The following is a 21083-nucleotide window of genomic DNA, read 5'->3' on the forward strand; positions in this document are numbered from 1 at the left end:
CACGCAGAGTTTACGTGGGCGCAAAGTTTTTTTTTCTTCGCCAAAACTTGGAAAACTTTTTCTTCTTCGTGTGATTGGTTAATGTAATAATGTATGTGTTTTGAAAAATTACAAAAAAAACAAAATAATACTAATAATCCTATGAGGGCACAAATAAAGACACACAAGACAAAATCAATAACTAGCCATAAATATTAGAATGGGGATGTGGTGGGGGGAATGAACAGACAGGTAAACCTTTTGAACAGAATGAATTTTCAATTTATTGATTGGCAGTTCCCATTTGTCTATAAAGATACAGTATAAAACACAATCATAGTTAAAGATACAACTCCAATTTTATCAGTCTTCCCCATAATAATAATAATAATAAAAAACAGTCAAATACAGAATATTATTATTAGAATCATTATAAACCCATTCAAATGCCTGAAACAAAAAACAACACACAAACAAAAAAGCAAAAGAAAACAATTATTATTAAAAGTTATGATATATTATTTGTTTTTGCTGCATAAGTGCTCTTTAATTAATCGAAATGCTCAACCCTATAAGTAAGGAAGGGGGGGGGGGGGTTGGAGGGAGGGGGGCGGGGGAAATTGGAATTCTGTGAAACAGAACAGAAAGATGACGAAATTAAAAAAACAAAAAAAACAAAAACAAAAAACAAAGTTATGGGTTACTGGCCCACCAGGCACAGTGATTTTATGACATTTCATGATATTGCAGCTTAGAGGTATGCAGCCCCTGGTGGACATACGAAACTCATAAAATAGAAATTCTGAATCAATCACCTCATGACTGTGTACATTCATAATGCACATTTGGTCCCCGTATTGCACAACTGTAAACACTTCAGTATACCATTTCAATGCTAAACTTCTTACACGGTTTTGGCTCATCTCGTGACTAGAAAAAGGCACAGCAGCTGTGTGAATGTCGTTTTCATAGATTGTTCTGCAAGGCCTCATCAAGTGATACCACGGCCATTCTTCAGCAGTGTATTGGTCTGATTTCACATTTGGCTTTTTTTTCTTTTACAAGTTCATTGTACAATAGACAATACCCCTCTCTCCTCCCCCCAATTCAACACACACACACACACACACACACACACACACACACACACACACACACACACACACACACACACACACACACACACACACACACACACACACACTTAATGTTTGATTGCACTATTGCACTGTTAATCTCCTAAAGAGCTGTCTCTCCTCTCCAGGGCTTTGTGAACTGTAATTATTCCACTGTCACAGACTTGGCCAGGTTTCTGGGAAAGTCAACCTTTAAAAAAAAAACAAAAGAAAAGAAAAGAAAGTTTGTTATAACAAATTCTCCATGATCAATGAATTTAGCAGCACTGTATAACTTTTTTTTTTGATAACACATTTCCCAACTCATTATATTAGTGTACATGGTAAAACAATTGCATCCTGGTAAAGATGTGCCATAATAAGGATTTGGCTATAAATGTTATACATTGTACATTGTTGTGATCATGGACTGTAAATAAAGAGTTCACAATTCTGACAGATAAAGTCTGTTTGCACTGTGGTGAGTAGGGAACATGAGCTGCCTTCTTAGTAAAGTAAAGCATTCACAAGGAAAGAAAAGATGAATAGACACAAGCAGAACCAGAGACATGGACAAAGCATTGGTATTCATGGGCACCACTATCCCTAAAGCGTATGTACAAGCTTAGAAGAACACATGCTGGCTGCCATTACTGTCTTTTTCAAGGAAATCTTTTTCAAGGCCAAATTCTGCACATGTTCGAGTGCCATGACTGTAGCATTAGATTTAAGTTTTGTAATCATTTTAAATCAGTTTTAAATCAGACAAGTAGATGAAGTATCTTAGTGTGTTAGTGTGGAATTGAAATGAATGTGTGACAACATCAAATCCACATGCAAATAGATTCCACTGCAAGCATTTGAAAGCCAAACAACAGAAGCACACATTACATTCATAATTAGCTGCTCTTAGCATTGGGTGAATTTGAACAAAATCAATATTGCTATAAATCTCATATTAACATCAATATGTGATTACTGAGGTATTACAGACATCGCAGTGACTGTGCATGTGCTTGTGTTTTGCTAAAACGATGCCCATTATTAGTCTTTATGGATATCTATTATATATCTAAATATGAGGATTTGGTCATGATGATTTCTTTATTCCCAGGACTCTTGTCAATAATCAAACCAACGGTTGCATTGAATACTTACATCATATCCTCGGAGGACAGCCAAGTGAAATGACATAAGCTGCAAAGGGATGACGCTGAGGATACCCTGCAGGCAGTCCACAGTTTGCGGCAGTTCGATGGTCTGGTAGGCATTCTTAGTCAACTCAGTGTCATCCTGGCAACAGATGATGATGGGCCGACCCTGATGAAGACAGACATCGAGAGGGCAAGAATATTAACATCAGTCTGTCTGTCCACTCATTTCTGTTGTACTTGGGACTTTCAAAATTTAGTATTTGTGTCTGTTTGTCGTACTTTGAGTGTGTGCCTTGGGTGGATGTGTAAGATGTGTTTTGTTAAAGACCTACCGATCTGGCGGTGACTTGCTGCAGAGCATTCTGGCATTTTGTGTAGCAGGCGTCCCTCATGATGATCATGATGACTGGCATGTGTTTGTCAACGAGTGCAAGAGGACCGTGCTTCAGCTCCCCAGCTAGGATGCCCTCCGAGTGCATGTAAGTGATCTCCTTAATTTTCTGCATCAGAATAAGAATAGTAAAACTTGTTTAGGATGAAGATTAATAGTAAGAATGAAGACAAATTACAGCACAGCCTACATTCCTTGCATGGTATGAAAGCTGTGTGAGCAGCTTTTTCTCATGCGGTTTCAACTTAATTATATTCTTTCCTTAAACTTGTTTGGATTATATGATAGTTAGACATCTTCTGTTCTGCGTGTGTGCTCTTTTCAAGGACAATACTGTTGCCCATCAGCTACATGCTTACACTCTTTGTATCAGGGACCAGCTGATGATACTGAAGCAAGCCCACACAGCTATCAGCTCAACAACAAATATCCCAGAAATCAGAAGGACATGCAGATGCAACGTCGCCTCGGCAATGAAAGAAATCTGAGAGTGGCAAATAAGATGTTAGGGTGTTCATGTCAGGTGACAGGAAGGAGATTAAAAACATCTAAAACACTCAGTGAATCATAGACAAGGGAACACCACAGAAAAGCATGTGGACTGTCCATGGCTACAAGGGCTAGCTGTAGCTCAGGTGCATGGCAGAGCAGGTCAGCCACTAACCAGAAGGCTGGTGGTTCGATCCCAGGCTGCTCCAGTCTGCATGCTAAATATCCTTGGGCAAGATACTCACCCCATGTTGCTCTCCGATGCATCCATCAGAGTGTGAATGTGTATGAACGTTGGATACTTAGCACTTAAGAGTTTAGAAGAAGTGCTTGTGTATGGGTGTGATTGGGTGAATGAATTAGTTGTATAAAGCGCTTTGAGTGCTCAGACACAGTAGAAAAGCGCTATATAAGAACCAGTCCATTTACAAGGCCGGAAGTCGAAATGTAGATGGGGACATCAACAGAGCCAGTGCTGAATGATTTCTTCAACAGATCCTGGACGCAGTCACCTACTGACTACTTTTATAAGCAGTCCTCGGCAATGACACCTTCACTACCACTGACCATCTCACTGAACAAATGAGGAGGGTACATGCAAGTAAAGGATGCACAGTGACATCACCCTAATGGCATAACGCAGAGCTCCAGTCATCCCAATCCTGTGGACGACATCCCGCCTGGTTTCTGAGTCAAAGAGGGCTTTTATTAGGGACCTGAGCAATTACAGTACTGGTGGGTTACTTGGACAAGAACACTAGACTGGCTCTCTACAGGAAGTGCCACAATGGGCTCTTTTTCATGCAGTGGCTCTATTCCTTCATCGTAAATGTCACAGTGTTGATGACGTTTCCTGAGCCTTTGATGATTAGACGTTTTTTCTGTGTTGTGATAAATTAGAGCAAAGGCTTGACGGTGCATGATACGAAAAACCTCAGTAAACTTGTTCAAACTCGGCTGAGTCTTGTGGGTGGAATTGGACCGTCTACATGTAGTAGCAGAGAGGAAGCTGTTGTCAAAACTCCTCTGCATCATAGACAGTGTTCCCTTCCCTCTACACAGCGTTGTGGTTAGCCAGAGGTGCACATTCAGCCAGAGACTAATAATGACTAAATGCTCCACTGAACATCACTCCTATGGCCATCTAGTTACATAACTTCTTTTAGTGTTGCCATTTGATTGTTTGTAATTTTGTTAGTCATTATTTAGTATAGCTTTTATTTCAGGAACTGTTACAAAACAATTTCCCTGTAAGGATTATATAACATGTCCTGATTCCTAATTCCACTGTACTCATTTTACGACTGATATTATGGCTTTTTTGTAACTCACCAGTGCCCCCTCAAGGCAGGTGGCATAGTTGAAACCTCGACCCATAACCAAAAGAGACCTTTGCTGATACAGTTCATTGGCAATGGCCTTGATCTTCTCATCCAGGGACAACACCTTCTTTATCAGTTCTAAGAGAGTAAACGAACGATGAGTGAACGATGCATTAATGTTGTTTAGCTTGAATCTCCACATCTAAATACTTATTTTGAATCCACAGAGGCCTTTTTGTAAGATTTGTTGGGGTACTGACCAGGTAGCATCTTGAGGCTGTTGATGATCTCCTCTCTTCTCTTCTGTAGGGAGAGTCTGTCCTCACTCATCATCAAGCCAAACATAATGAGTGAGACAAACTGACTGGTGTAAGCCTGGATAAGACACACACACACACAGAAACACTTTATAAGCCCCCCTGTGCTGAACAATGAGGAAGAACCCACCAATTTAGAATCGGACTCAGGGAGGAGCAGCCATCTGCCACAACCGGTTGGGGGTAAAACCAGTCGAGACAAGTATAGACCATAAACCAGCCATACCTTTGTGCTAGCCACTCCTATCTCGGGCCCAGCATTTATGTGGACTCCACAGTCGGTTTCTCTGCAGATAGAGCTGCCAACAGTGTTCGTTACACCAACTGTCAGAGCTCCCCGTTCTTTGCAGTAGCGCAGTGCCATCAAAGTGTCTGCTGTCTCTCCTAAGGAGCACAGAGAATGAAAACATATGTTCATAAACCACAACAATGTTCCTGTTTCAGGAAAAAATGAAAAAGGCATTGAACGTGGATAGGTGTCACACAATGCTATTGTGCAACATTATCACCTGACTGGCTGATAAAGAAGCAAACATCATCTCTGAAAACAGGTGTGATACGGTCCAGGAAGTCGCTGGCCAGCTCCACCATGACAGGCAATTCCGTCAGCTCCTCGAGGATCTGTCTGGTCTGTAGAGTAAGTGAGTAAAAACAGAAGATTAATTAACACTGCTACACTCTATCCATACAATAATTTAATTCTTTGAACTCGTCTGTTACTAATGATTGCCTTCTTTACTGCAAAATGCCATCATCAAGCATATACAAGCTAAAATAATGATGTAACTGCTGTACTCACAGCCACCGCAGCGTGGAAACTCGTGCCACAGCCGATCATGATTAGCCGTCTGCAACGCTTTATTTCTTTCAGGTGGTCCTTCAACCCTCCGAGAACAACTGAGAGAACAGAACGTGAAACAGTTAGACCTACTGATCACTCACTGCATCACAACTAATGTCTGTCATACACTTTAGTGCCCAGTCATCATGTGTTTACCGCCTGCAGTTATTAAATAGTGCATTTTAGTAGGCAACATACATGTTTTTATATCTGAGAGTCATTTTTTTTAAATTCCCAGTTATATTAGAGGGTAGTGGGACATGCTAGAACATAGGACTGGCTATCAGTTCACTTGTCACCTTTTTTGGTGTCAAAACAAATGCGGCCCCTCATCGTGTTGACTACTGACTCCGGCTGCTCAAAGATCTCCTTCTGCATGAAGGCATCAAAGTTTCCTGCAAAGGACAACAGGGGCATACATTACCATCACATTCTCTGACACACCGTGACATGCTGAATGCTTTCCTAATAAGAAGTGAGACAGGAAATAAGGATGCACGGAGTTTGTCTTGTGGCTTTGTTTGCACGCATTCAGCCAGCAGAGGGCGAGCATGTGCTGCACTGCATGCACAGTACTTGCAATTTGAACTTAGCTACCTAAGAGCCACAAAGTAATTTCAAATAGTTTCTGACCTTTCATGATCTGCTTCAGCTCCATCTGTAGGGTCATGATAGCTCTGACTGGGTCTTCACCGGCCTGCCGGTTCATTCTGTGGATGGAGAGTTTCCCTCCGGTCACTACTGCTATGTCATCATCCTCCATGTACAACACCTTGTTGGTGTGCTCAATGATGGCACTGTGGGTAGACAGAAAGGGTCATTTGGGGAAAAGAAATTAATGAGTAATATAAATTAGTAATATTATGTTTTTGCGTTTTGAGTCACATAGAAGAGGCCTCACCTGGCGTCAGAAGCAAAATAGAACTCCACAGCCCTGCCATCCCCCACAGAGTTGATGGCGCTGGAGCTGTCAGCTCGGTTGCGACTGTTCTTCTCATGGACTTCCTCCTTGTGTTGAGCTGCAGGTCAGAAGTCAAAAATCAAGGTTCAGTGACATGCTGCTGTTTTTGCCATTTAGTCTTTTTACTAATTGTAGTCAACATACCCAGCCATTTATCCTTGTTGTTATTACTTATTAAGTTTCAAGCAAGTTCCTCTTACGACTAGACTTATCTTGGATTTTGTTTGCTTCTGTGCAAAGAATGGCTTACTTAATAATATCTTGGATTTTATTCCTGTATCCTTGGAGTCTGTTTCACTGTATTTCCCTTTGTTTATTCATTTGTGGTTTGCACGTTTGCCTAATACACAAAAGTTGTCCTGTTTGATTACAGGGAGGAGACACAAATCCCTCTGGGGCTGTGTCAGGAAGGGCATCTGGTGTTAAAAAAAAAAAAATCTGCCAAAGCAAACATGTGGAGCTACCTGCTGTGACGACCCCCTTGTGAAAAAGGGAGCAGCTGAAAGTCGCTTTTATTCAGCAAACATTACATTCTCAGCATTAGAAAACTGCACATTGCAAAGTCGAGAAGTAGAGTGGCTTTGCAGCTCGAAAAGATACTGGTTTTTTTTTTTTTATCGCAAATCAAAAGATTCAAAACTTATGCAGAGAAACAAAAAAACAAACAAAACCCCCACAAATTTGCTGAGGGTTGCTGAAGCCCCACACAAAGTGTTTATGCAGGGTGAAAGAGTGGTTTCCATCTGTGAAGTCTTATTGTGTACCTAAGACTGGGTTATTTGCAGAGGCAAACCATCCTCCTCCTCACATTATACACATACTCTGAATCTACTCAGAGTATGCATTCATGCCTCTACAAACAAATCAGCCTATAATTTGTTAATTTCCAAGTATACCTGACTTTTTTACTCATATCTGTCTGTTACTTTTCTAAGATGAAGAGGGGCTTGCTAAGGCTGGGACGTTTTCTAATTCTGACAAGGCTTGAAACTAAAAAAGAGAAATTTTATACATTTAATGTGAACAACAGACGAAGTGAAACAAAGATTTTGTACTTAATATGGCTGGTTAATAAATTAATCTTTGCCTTTTAGCTAATCTGGGGATTTAAATTTGAGTCACTAAATTTAGAAAATATCTTATATGTAATGGTATATTTAAATAAATGACCCAAAAAGGACTTATCACGCCATTTTTGAGGTCATTTAAAACACGACACTAAGCTTTTCAGTGCCTGCCCTGGAAGTACCTCTGCCTTGAACTTTGGATGCCTTCATTAACAACTGCAGATAGATAAGATACTGCGGACACGGTCTACAGAAAGAAAGAAAGAACACCAGCAGGGCGGTGTGATCGTAGCAGCTGAGGATTTCTTTGTAAGATTCAATATCTGGACATTTAAAAAAGATACTTCAAGTTTTAGATTTTAGACATTCAAACTGTGATCAGTTTGTAACACCTCACTACATTTTCCTCTTCGTTCCCTCCACTATCTGCAGGTTCTGTGGGTGAAGGGCTGTGTGAATTTGTGCCAAGCAGTCACTATAAACCAATGTAACGACCTGAATCATCATGCCAATTTAAATTCAAACTCATGCCTGGCTACACCAAAATGCAGTTTGCTATAGCCAGGCAAGTAATACCAGTTCAGCACGCTTCTCCATCTCTCATTCAGCAGCAATGACTGGGAGTGTCTAAATGAGATCAGCAGTGGTTTTTAACAAATCCCTGTTGTGGTTTGACAACGCCTGACAAAAGCTTTATCAGGATCACTTTATTCAAAATGGGATTATTATTCAAACTACAGTCATTTATATTTAGCTCTGTATCCAGGATCTCCCTGCTCTTTCGTGTGCCGCTGTGGAAAGCACGAGGTGGGGAGAGCAGGAACAGCAGCAGCAGCAGCAGGACCCACTCACAGAACAGAGGCAGTCACAATAATGAAGCCAGAAATAGTGAGAATACCATGAAATTGAGGAGTTGGGGTGGAGGTGCGTCTGCAAAGCAGCTTGCAGAGGCTGCAACTGTATATAGCCCCAAAATATATTAAATAGCACGGCACGTATGAGAATTGCAAATGGGAAAGATCCACATCAGCTGACCTGATATGGCCGGCTGAGCTTCACTCCACAGCCTGGCAGAACTCACGCTCAGATTAAACATCGGTGTTATTCTTACTCATGGAGCATAGAGACTAGTGGTCAGCCTTCCCGCTGCTCTCACTGGACTGGGGTTTTTTAACAGTGGACACTCTATCATGTGAATACGCCACTAGAGTCAGTGAATGCACCAGGGTGGGTGGTTTCAAAAAGTTTGGACCCAAACTGGGGAAGTCTCGAATTTTGTTAAACTAAATGTTTCTCAAGATGTCATTCAATTTCCAAAACACCACTGCCTTTAAAACGTGACACAAAGTTTCCCTATTACACTGGAAGAAATGTTTTATTTTATTATTACTTTACAGTAAAAGGTGGAAAGCTGGTATTACTTTGACAGTAGCTGGGAAAATTATTTTGAGAGTGTGGGGTTGTTTCTGTAGGCTATACATGAACCAATCTCTATACCTTCTTTAAACATAAACATAGACGTTGTACCTTAATTTGACTCTGTCCCAAATACACCGTCCTGCTGCTATAAATACTAACTAGTGCATCTTATTAGTGGCTAAGAGCAAGGCCTAACAAATATTTGCTCCAGTATGAGTTTGCTCAGAATGACAGTGCCAAACTGTCACAGAAAGCATCAAAAACGTATGAGCTCAGAATATTTATACAGGTTTAGCTAAATTAAATTGGACTGACTAACCTTGGGACTGAGAAACACACATAAGTAAGAAAATGCTGCTAATGGTTTGGGTTTTCACCTCATCCTTAAATGAGCATTTAAACTTGGTACTAGAAACATGAAGAAAAAACATTTTCAAGCTTTAAATTGGTAAGAATTTTACCACACAGTTCTTAAGATGCTTCTTAAGCAGTGATGAAATAGCGTTGCTTAAAAAAAAGGGGGGGGGGGGGGGGATATTTATATTTTAAACTTCACAGCTCTGTTATAAGAAAGCAAATTGCTTCAGGGGGACTGTCCCAGTCAGTTGAAACTTCCTTGAACAATAAAACTACAACTGCTTCCTTATAGGGGTCAGATATCCAGATGATAACCAGCAGGAGTGAGATCATGTTAGATAATTTAACAGAGCGTTTATCTTGACATTCCAAATATTTCATCATGTCCCACTTTTCTATCGTGCAGTAAATCTTCATATCTACAGTTAGACTCTAGACCAGGGGTGGGCAATCTCAGTCCACGAGGGCTGGTGTCCCTGCAGGTTTTAGATGTGTCCTCGAACCAACACAGCTGATTTAAAGGGCTAAATTACCTCCTCAACATGACCTGAAGTTCTCCAGAGGCCTGGTAGCAAACTAATCATGTGATTCAGGTGTGTTGACCCAAGGTGAGATCGAAAACCTGCAGGGACACCGGCCCTCGTGGACTGAGATTGCCCACCCCTGCTCTAGACGGGCAGGTTTAGGGTGCAGTGTAAGTGAATATGGCACTAAAAGAGGAATAGAGCTCACCACTGTTGTACTGCACGGGGATGTGCTCAGTCAGCAGCTCATGCTCACTTCGCACACCGATGACCATAGGACTTCCTCTCCTGCCAAGATAAGGGGGGGGGGGGGTTAGGGTGAGATGGGAGAAAGATTAGGTTTCACATTTTCACATTCATCGTCTGCTTTGCAGGACATGTCCTGACATTCTTTACTATAATACTTCTAAACAAAGCAAAATATTAAAGAAATCTTTTAGTTTGTTCTTGCTTATACTACTGCACATTCAGTGTGTTCAACATTAGTCCTCCATATTTTGTACATATTTCCAAGACTGCTTGACAGTTCCTGGAACAAGTCACTGGATCCGTACTGGCCGTTGATGCAATGTGGACGTCTCTTATTGGCTCAGGAGGCACAGAAAGTGTAAACATGTATCACAGGTGGGGGAGGAAGGTGTGAGGACACCAAGCTTAAAACAGGAGACACCTTTACACGCACTTTAGTGATCGCAGTGCAAAGAGTGTGTCAACACAAAACCACTTCATTGTGAGTTAAGAAGCTGTATTCTAAAGGCCTCGCCTTACTTCTCCTCCTTCTCTTGTCTGCATCTTTTCTCTCTGCTTCGCATGTCTCTGGGGCTGTGTTGACGTAAGCACGATGGTTGTTTTAAGAGGCGTGGGGCTTGAAAATGGAGGATTGCAAACAGAAACATGTGGTGGCCATCCAGTACAATATTGTAGTTTTGCCAAAGGAGGGAGAGATGGGAAGAAGTGAAATCAACGGAGAGTCTTATCATGATAACGATGTTTAAAGGACCACTTTGGCTTGTTTACACTAAACCACACCAAGCACACTCTAGTGTGTATGGCATGCAAGCATAGCAGAATCAGAGGGGTCTGACGTCTAACACAACAGCATCTGCATGGAATGGTGCTGGATCTACTTTCGGATTTGGTTAGATTCAAAGTGTTACAACTTCCTCTCCAGGCTGAAAGGCACAACAATAAAGTGCCTGTTACAGAGACAGGTGAGGCAGAAAAATGGCGCAATGCTACACCTTCAACAGGGTATGACAGGGACTTGTATTAAATAAAAGACACGAGTGGAAATGGCAGAACAAAGTCCCAGAAAGCAAAGCCGAGGTTGTGAGAGTAAAAGTTTCGCTGTGAAGGTCATCCATGATGGCAAAGGGTGGGTGGTGTCTAGCATCACTAGATAATTGAAAACATTCCCCTTTTCCCTCCGTCTTGGCAGACAATGCTGATTGTTAAACATGTAAACCACAAAAATACACCGAGTACGGCCAATGACATGCGTTATACTGATATCGGCTTTCAGAACGCAGGCGACAGCTGAGACAGCAGAGATTCATCTTAAATTCATCTTAAAAACACGGTGCTTCTCATTTTGCCGCCCTCCTCATTTCTCTCTTCCTTCTTAATTTACTCCAGTGCGCTGCCTTTTCCCTGATCTCTGGCAGGGTCACTGAACCAGGAAAGGTATGAATAAACTGATGAGAAACAATTAACCTGGAGTTTCATGCGACCCAGCCAAATTTCCTGGAGCTGAAACGCGAACCCCTCATTGTTAATAAATTACAGAGAAGGTGGCCCAGGGCCAGGGGCCCAGAAGGGAGGGGAGGCTCTCAATTCAGTCTCTGGTCCTAAGATGCAGATTGTACTCACACATAGCCGAACAAGAATTTCCTCAGCGCATATATCCACTATTATAAACAAAGGAAGTTCCAGAGTCCTGTCATAGTAAATGTAAGCTCAGATAAGCCACAACACATAAATCTAAGGAGCCTCCTAAAATCATATTGTATTGCTTTATTGTGGTAACAACAGGAATGAGTCACTCCCAGTGAGTCTGGTTCATATTCCTGGGCGGTATGTGTGAAAGACAGTGTGTGACTGAGTGTGCGTCAGAGCGTGCATACTAACCTGGTTGCCACGGCCTCTCCGGGGAAATGACGGCTTTTAAACACGAGAGCAAAGGCCCCCTCCTGTAACACAGGAAAAAAAGCAATGGGAGAAAAGAATTCAGTTAAGCTTGATGAAATAATTCAGTCCAATAAATGATGAAGAAACGAAGGGTGAGGAAGAAGGATAATAATAATAATAATAATAATAATATCAAAATAAAATAAAAAGAAACATCTCAAAAAGTTAACGTAAAGTCAATTAACCATTCCAGGAAAGTGTGGGACCTTTGAGAGACACAGAGCACAAACAAATGTTTCTCCTGGCCCTACGGGGTTTTAAACATGTGTGTGCGCATGTGCGTTTGTATGTGTTGGAGGGGGGATGTTAAGGTGCAAGGTGGTGGGTGTGCGTGTGGAAACTGGGGGGGTTAAAAGAAAAGAGACCCCTATTGTACAAGATCAGCTGTGTTTCGAAAGGACTGACTTCAAGTCTGCCTGTGGTGGTTATTGAAGCCAAACTGGCTGAGTGTGTGGCTGTGGTGGTGAAATATGGGGTGGGGGTTGAAGGATGGGTGGGTGGATAGTGGGTAAGCAAGCATTCAGTAGAGGGCGAAGGGATGGTGTCATGATCCGGGATTTTTTTAGTGGGTATCTCAACCGTCTGGTTCCCATTACTCAGAATGGCCGCCTATACTTCCTCTGTTCTTCTACTCTGAGACTGTGACATTAAAGCGTTACTCACATGTTTAAAAACTGACGTTTTTTATTTCATTTTATTTTTTCCCTTTTTTCTGTGACTAATGATGTCACTGATGATGCTGTCCAAGCGGTTGCCATAGCATGTGTGTTTGTAATGGAGCGTGTTTTTTAATGGACAGGAAATCTAAGCAGTTTCACAACAAGTAAAATAAGTACATGAGTGTATGACTGTCACGGATACACTTAATGACATTCAGTGACAGTCTTTTAGCCTTCATGGTTACCAGCAAACTCGCTGTAAAACTTTTCCACTGCTTAAACTGAAGCAAAAACTGGAGAAGAAAGCAAAAGAGTGCATCTGTGAAGCCATGAAGTAGGCCATTGTGCATTGCTGCTATGAGAGCAACTCACCAGCTGTTTAATCACCCTCTCTACTAGCTTGGAGAAAGTGATGCTGTCATTCTCTCTGTTGTCATAAACATATTTGATCAGCTTCGGGATCACCTCTGTGTCTGTCTCTGACTCAAACTCGTAACCTTTGTTGATCTGAGGAAGGCAAAAAAAAGAAGTTAATATTAATTTAATCCACACTGTTGAACTGTTTCTGTATTAAAAGCATTTAATGAATCTTCCAGCAACACACGCATGCGCAGTAGCTCAGAAACCTCAAAAGAATTAATGTGGAACAGATTAAAGTTTTGACTTAAGACTGAAGTCCATATTTTCTTTATGTAGATGAAAATTAGAAGAAAAATCCAATCAGATTTGTAACATCTAGTATCTTAATACATACATATATATATATTTTCTTTTATTTGCTTAAGTGATGTGACAAATTGACTACCAAACCCATCTACATCCACAATAACAGTGTTATAATCAATGGAACAAATGGCAATGACAATAAGGCCTTTAGCATAGGAAGTGCGTTTACGTCAAGAGGAATATTTTCTAATGAGATGATGACGTACCAGGTACTTCTTCAGCTCTTTGTAGTTGGTAATGATGCCGTTATGGATGACGACAAACTCTGAGAAAGACAACAAGAGTGAAAAGATTATAGAAGCTATGTACCCTGCTGCACCTTTAGGGCTCGAGGACAACAATGTTAAGTATGCGCTTAGGCAAGTTTAACACAAAGCACTGGATTTAACAGCTACTCAACACTACCATCAATACAAGGTGGACAATTTAAAAGAGTACGAACAAGTGCAAAAACATATATTATCATAATGATAACAACATAATAAGACTGCTATATTTTTTTGCAAACTAATTTTGAGTCAGTTTTGTAATTTTCTGTCACACTTTAATTCTGATGAGCATGTTCTAAAGCCAAGGTACATAACTGACACACCTGTAAACGTGGCACACTTAGGACAAACGTTTTGGTTTCAGTTCATGAATAGAAGGCGTGCCTGTGCACTAAAAAGGTAGGCAGCATGGTAATTTAATGCTTTCTTTTTAATGCTTTAGTATTAAGCTTAGAGTGAAATGATTTAAAGCAAGGGAGAACTATGGAGTCGAGTCAACATTTTTTTCAGGGGATCAAAATGTAATATGTGTTTCATTTTAAACCATTTATTTCATTTGTTGGGCATGGATGTCAAATCAAATCAAATCAAATCAAATCAAATCACTTTTATTGTCACATCACATGTGCAGGCACATTGGCACAGCACATGCGAGTGAAATTCTTGTGTGCGAGCCCCACAAGCAACAGAGATGTGCAAACACAACAACACAAACGAGCAAAATACAAGAATGGCCGACCTGAAACTAATAAATATATGTACAATATATAATAGTGTATGCATTTCTGGATGTGTATACTAAATATTTTCCTACGTGTGTGTATGTGTGTGTGTGTGTGTGTGTGTGTGTGTGTGTGTGTGTGTGTGTGTATACACATTTTTACAAATTAAATAGTAAAAAAAATAAATAAAATAAAATAAAAATAAAATAATAATAATAATAATAATAATAATAAAATATATAAAATATACAGAGTTGAATATGTGCAAAACAAGTGGCATTTATATACAGTGTGGAGTGCATAATGTTGAAGTTCCAGTAGTGAAGCTGAGGTGTTAAAGCAGTAGTTGGAAGAATTCTGAGGGAATTTGAAAACAGATAGTCCTCAACTCATCGTTCTAAGCAACTCTGACCAAATAAGCAAAGAGGGCATTTGCATGTGCTTCACATGGAAAGGAGAAAAAAGTGAGCCAGCGCAGAGTTCTGACGTCACCCTGGACGTGAACCCAACTTCTTCCATGTGAAAGTCTCTCGTCAACCCTCTACAACAGAGGTGCCAAACTCATTTCACATATGTACAGCCCACTTTGCTTTAATGCAGGCCGACAGAGTCAAAGATATTTAACCTCCTGAGATCCGAGCTTTTTCATGGCATGCACCTAATTTTGGTTTCTGAGAAAAATTAGATCAACATATGAGGACATTCGTTTAAAATGTTGATAGAAAAGTGTCTGTATAATGTCCTCGTAAGTGGATATCAGCCCATTGTAGAGAAAAATTAGGTATTTTGGTCTAGACATCCCAAAATGTGATGTTCACATATGTGGACGCCAGGTCCTAGGAGGTTAATGAAACATTTAATCCCCGACAAGTTTTAACATAAAAAAGACAGTAATCTCATTTTTTAAATTATAGAGATGTAAAATTAGCGAAAAAGATGTGGTAGATGATCGCCCAGGCTGGCCTGTATTTGTAAAACGCATAGTTTCAGTTAAATCACCGGATTATTTTTTTCCATAGTAGGTAGTGAAAAACAGGAACTTTATTATTTTGTGTTGCGTGAATGGCATTAGGGAGCTCTTTATTGGTAGGAAAAAATGCAAAAGTTATGAAAATACAGTTAAAAGTTTACTCTTTCACATTTTTCCAAAGCCTTCCAGCAGTCCGGATTGGAGTCTATATCTTCCTTATGTCTGATATCCTTGCTCTGCAACGTTAATTATTCGTACACCTGTGTAGACTTTCTTGCTCTTTATTCTATTTAGCTGATTTGATCTAAAAACATCATGTAAAAGTAAAAACCAGCCCCAAAGAGGAGCAAGATGCTAATTATTAACATGCAGTTATTATGGATTTGTTTTTCAGTGACTTGCTGTCTATGAGGATCCCATAAATGTATACTTTGTGAGTACATCTTACCATTATCCTTATCAGAGCGATGAGGATGGCTGTTGAGAGCGCTCGGCTCTCCGTGGGTGGCCCATCGGGTGTGAGCGATGCCAAAGTGTGTGCACAGCTCTTCATCAAGGTTCAGCGAGTCCTTCTCTGGACAAGCAAAAACACAAAACCAGCCCTGTTACTGACATGACAAGAATTCAGATGATTTTTAAGCTTGACAAATGCTAAAGTTTTTTCAGAATTCCTTCAATTGTTTTGTACTTTTAAAGAGGACGATGAGAAGGTTTTTTGAGCTAATCAGAACCAAGTGAACAGACACAGAAAAAAACCCCGAGAAACCCACTGTAAAGCTCCTCGTCCAGAGCCTTGACCTTCCCTGTCTTCTTGATTAAACAGATGCTGTTATTGTTTCGGTCACTTGTTGTCTTGCTAGGGCCATCCACAGCAATACCTGGTAACAGGGAGAGAGGGTGGAGGTGAGGTGTTAACTCATTTTTTCAAACAAAAAGGCAGCAAACAGTAAAGTGTCAAAATGCTGTGCTCACTATAACAATAATGCTCACCACAAAAAGACATGAAAAATTTTGAACATGAGTTGCAGCAAGATAAGTTAGGACAATCAAAGCAGCTTGAGATACAATACGTTATTATAGGAGGTACTATTTCTAATTTTGCATGTGCGTGTTTGTTTTACAATGACCTTCTGATTCTGTTGCTTCATCCTGCTCTAACAGGATGAACAAATACGAGCATGTGTTTGTATGGGTGTGCTTTTTGTATGGGATACTATAGAAAGGCTCTGAGTTAGATGTCACTGTCAAAAGATCATATTGTTTTCCAGCCCAACTATCCCAAACATGACATGTTTCTCTTTAATGAAGGTACTGCGGCTTCGGATCATGCTTACAGATGACAATAAAATTTAATGACGAAATTCCCTGTTGACTTAGTGGTTTGATGTGTAGCAGGAAGTGGAGGAGGAGCTCAATCAAAGTGTAGAAAAGTGTTGGGGCAGGAAGGCAGAAAGAAAAACACACCTTTGGAAACTGGTGGTATTCCTGTGAAGGCTGCTATGATATGCCAGGTGAGGGGGAAATGGTTTTGATGGAAATCACTGGAAAGAGTCCCAGAAAGTTGATTCTGTTCATCTGGATGTAGCATTTTCAGATGAACAGAATCAACTTTCTGGGATTTCTTTCTCTGGGTGATTGAGCATGTATCGAGACACCGGAAAGAGTGGATCGTTCCCGATGCCAAACTTGGAAAATCTTTCTTAGGAATTTGGAAGGTTGAAATAGATTTGAACGATTAAAAGGCAAAAGATTTTATTTAAGCAGTGCCTGAGTAAATGGTGATACTTTCATTTTGGTTTTTAGAAGTCAGGAGAAGTTAATCTTCATCACTGTCACTGCAGGCGCAATGCTTTTTGTACTTAAAGGCTTCATGCTTATGTAAATGAAAACATTTCATGATGTTATTAAGTAAAATATAATATGCATCTGTGTGCTTATAGAAGAAAATTTGATTGCGATAGGAGAGCTAGTCCACATACTCGGAGCTCGCCCGTCCACAAGCAGCTCTAAGTGTTTACTGGGCAATAAGTTGGGGGCGGTGAGCTGTAATAATAAAGTCTGTAGGAGATTAGTGCAGTACTAACAATGTTCATATCCTTGAGAAAGAGGATACAATGCAATATGATAATATTCCTCAACTTTAAAACGCAACAATCACACAGTTGTCCCATCTCTCGAATTTCATAGTTGAATCAGAAATTATACCAAGACTCCTCATATGAAGGCGAATGTTGTTTTCTAGGACCTTACGTAAGTGATTAAACTTGCAGTGTCATTCAAAGAGTCTAAAAAATCTGCAGTCATATCAATCTTCAAAACAACTAATAGGACCTTCAAGTAAAGCACAAGCAAGTAGGCTGGAAGATGAGGAAGAGGATCTATCTGCTAAGTGTGAGGCTTACTTAGCAGATAAGGGCTGTGTCTCAGAGGCCAGTTTGATCTTGGTAAATGCTAAATGGACTGATTCTTTTATAGTGCTTTCTGCTCTTCCAGAGCACTCAAAGTGCTTTAAGACAGTTTAAAAGAATCCAGTGGTAAACTGCACAAATACCACTTTTCCTCATCTTTGTGCAGCCTGTAAGTAGGTGAAGCTGTGTCAGATACTATTATCATGTGGAACCTGAGGCTTAAGTTGTTATTGTCTAAATAGGTTTCCTTTGGGGCTATAAAGGCAATATCGGAGAGATATTAGTGTTGGAGGGTCCATACTTTGTTTCTCTCTTCTAAATTCAGAATGTGGTCCAGTGAGCTTATTTTTTAACACAGAAGTTGACCCAGAGTTTTCCGAGATGTGTTTCTGTTGTGTTGACTCATTATTGTGGAATGTTAAAATCACAGTGGTTATTAAAATGTGTTGATGATCTATCTTTTAAACCACGATGCACTGCTTTCTCCTACAGCTGCCTTTAGAGGTTGAGAGGATCGGTACTGGTATCCGCCATACTGGCGCTGTATTTACCTGGTATAGGAATCATAGCAAAATGAATGACACCACTACCAGCTAGAAATGTATGTAGGTCAAATATGCTTTTAGAAGGAAAGCTGTGCTGACACGTAACTTATATCACTTTGCTAAGAGTTACAGGTATCGAATGCTACACTGGTTCTTCTATACTTGAGAGTATTTCATTTCTAAGTTAGCCTACATGTGCTGGAAGCGGTTCAGTGGATAAGACTGTGCCTTTATAGAGATCACAGTATTCACTGCGTGCCTGCAAATATTACAAACAAGGGTTCAAGAGCAAACCGTGATATATTTTATTTAGTGTTTATGTATTGAATTCTGTGAAATGTTTCCTTGATTTCATATAGGGGAACTAAAAGCATCTGTGGTGCGTGTGTATACATGTGTGGGTGTGGGAGTGTGTGGTAACTGTGAAGTTGAGTGTCTCACCTGCTGAATCGTACCCTCTGTACTCCAGTCTCTGCAGTCCCTTCACCAGCGTCTCAAATATCTCCTTTCTGGTGCGAGGCACTTGGTAATTCAGGTAGGCAAAGATCCCTTTTAGAGAAACAGAAACAGAACCTGAATCCTCTGAGAGGCTCAATGCTGCAGTCAGAGTTGAAACTGCTGTCAAAGTTCATTTAGTTTAGACAATTTATTAGGAATACTTCTTGCAAACAGCATCAAGAAACACACAGTGGATAGAAAACGTTACTTGGTGAGTTTCATTAATAGGTCATTAATAAAGAAGATAAAGCTGCAATAAAGATCCACTATGACCTTCATCAAACTTAAGCTGCTCTACTTGATATGAGCAACTACAGGAAGAATAATCATCAGAGGATCTTTATTTTTGCGACAACGAGTCTGTAAGTAAAATGTAGTATAAGGACTTGTTGTAAGGTTTAGAGCATATGTCCTCTGAAGTGGTGGAAACACGACGGCGTGTGTGTCTTTGCAGGAATGTTCCGGGCAGCTCTGCTCCCGCAGGCACACAGCTGGCCATTGACGGACAAACATTGCACGCAGTGTTGTAGCAGCCAGGTAGAGAGGGTAAAGTAAAACTCCTGCAATATCGGCCTCTTCATTGCAGGCTCGGGGTGAGGCCGGAGAACTGTTAAACATTTACTTCAGACTGTAAACGCTATTCTTTAAGAGTAATAAAATAATAAAAATAAAAGTATTACACCTCAACCTTCCCGGGACAAAAGCGGGTCGCTGTGAATGAAACAGACCGATCTTTTGACAGTTGGATGACTGGTCTAACTGCTCTGCCCTGTCCCTCACACCCGTGAGTAAAAACACTGACACGTAGCAGCTGAGTCTGAAACTTTTCAGGAATCCACACAGAGTCGAAAACAGAGCTCAAACTACACAAAGTTCAAAGTGACTACATAAAACCTTGACAAAATGACACGTCTGCCAGTATCTTGCTTTGTAACTTGCATTTAAATCATCGGTAGTTTCACTGGCCACTGTCCATCAAAGCGACTCCCGTGCGTAATTGCCGCAACTTTTCCAACACCTTTCTAAAAAAAGGCAAATTTACGAAGATAAGTCTTACCGCACATGGTTCAAGTTTCGTCCTCGCTCCCGCACACGGCTCCGCTGAAAAATGAAAGAGAACGTTTGTAATTTCCCGATCGAAGTGATGCTTCTACCGCTTCTACATTAAATCCAGACGGACTGCGCTCTCCAGTTCACTCCCCCTCTCTATTTAACTACTGAATCCTGGAGAGGCGGCTGCCGCACCTCCTCTAACACCTCCCCCGTTGCCTGCTCTGTTAACCCCGTCCTGGTGTCGGACGCAGGTGTTCACTACTTCATCAGTCGAAAGATGGATGAACTTGGTTTTATCCCAGCCCACCTGCCGGCGTCAACCGGACTCAGGAGTTTGTAGACTTTGACCACAGTGTGAATAATAATAATGGCTTTTCTCTTTAGTTATGCATTTGAGTAAGGTGGGGCCCTGCCTTCTCTAATTCAGCTTCAACAGTTTTCACAGCACTTCTGGTTCTGAATGAAGAATCAGGCCTTCGCCATCACTGAAGCATGCAGGCTTTAAAAAATCTATTTCTTAATCTATATATATGGAAAAACGAATCGATTTAAATCCAGACTAAACATTTTAAACAGGGATCCGTTTATAACCACGCATTACTCTAAAATGACGTCTAGTTTTCTGTACTTATCCCCGAATTAGCAGAAACTCAGGAATCAATCGGCACAGCTCGTGATAACGAGGTGTTTGAAAAACTTGCATTAAGGACCATTGTGTAAGGCTGTCTACTTAAAAGAAGCAAAAATAGAACATTATCAGAAATGGTGATTCATTCATTCATTCAGTAATATGGCATGTCAGGAATGTATTGTCTACATGCTTCAGAGATCACTGTTTTTTTCCTTAGCTGTTATGAGTGTGTTAGCGTCCATTGCGTCTTTGTAAAACAACTTTTACTTCTTCAAGCGCTAAAGCTGCAGGTTTCCTTACATTTCTTCCCTTGTAGGTGTAAACCTTGCTTTCTTGGATTCCTTAGAGACCTTGTGGTCAGTGTATTCGGACTGGACTTGCAGTCCTAATCCTGCTGATTGCATATCCTACAGTTGGAATAGTGTATTAGCGCTAAACAGTAACACTCCAGTAATTATAGTTCTATCATAGCTAATCAT

General features: G+C 40.6%; 1 protein-coding gene across 1 annotated transcript; it reads right to left on the minus strand.

Moving 5' to 3' along the window:
- Positions 1–238: 238 nt before the first annotated feature.
- On the minus strand, positions 239–20120 carry gfpt2 (glutamine-fructose-6-phosphate transaminase 2). Its single transcript, XM_040015558.1, has 19 exons — positions 19978–20120; positions 18864–18971; positions 16240–16347; positions 15918–16043; positions 13715–13773; positions 13155–13289; positions 12064–12125; positions 10145–10224; positions 6510–6627; positions 6242–6405; positions 5908–6003; positions 5567–5664; positions 5277–5397; positions 4994–5151; positions 4711–4825; positions 4461–4588; positions 2581–2748; positions 2253–2414; positions 239–1305 (listed from the first exon to the last, which is right to left on the minus strand). The coding sequence occupies exons 1-19, from the start codon at positions 19982–19984 to the stop codon at positions 1261–1263; spliced, it is 2058 nt and encodes a 685-aa protein (XP_039871492.1). The 5' UTR covers positions 19985–20120; the 3' UTR covers positions 239–1260.
- Positions 20121–21083: the final 963 nt, after the last annotated feature.

Source organism: Simochromis diagramma, unplaced genomic scaffold, assembly GCF_900408965.1.
Source record: "Simochromis diagramma unplaced genomic scaffold, fSimDia1.1 OVJJ01000685.1, whole genome shotgun sequence".
In the NCBI taxonomy this organism is placed as follows: domain Eukaryota; kingdom Metazoa; phylum Chordata; class Actinopteri; order Cichliformes; family Cichlidae; genus Simochromis; species Simochromis diagramma.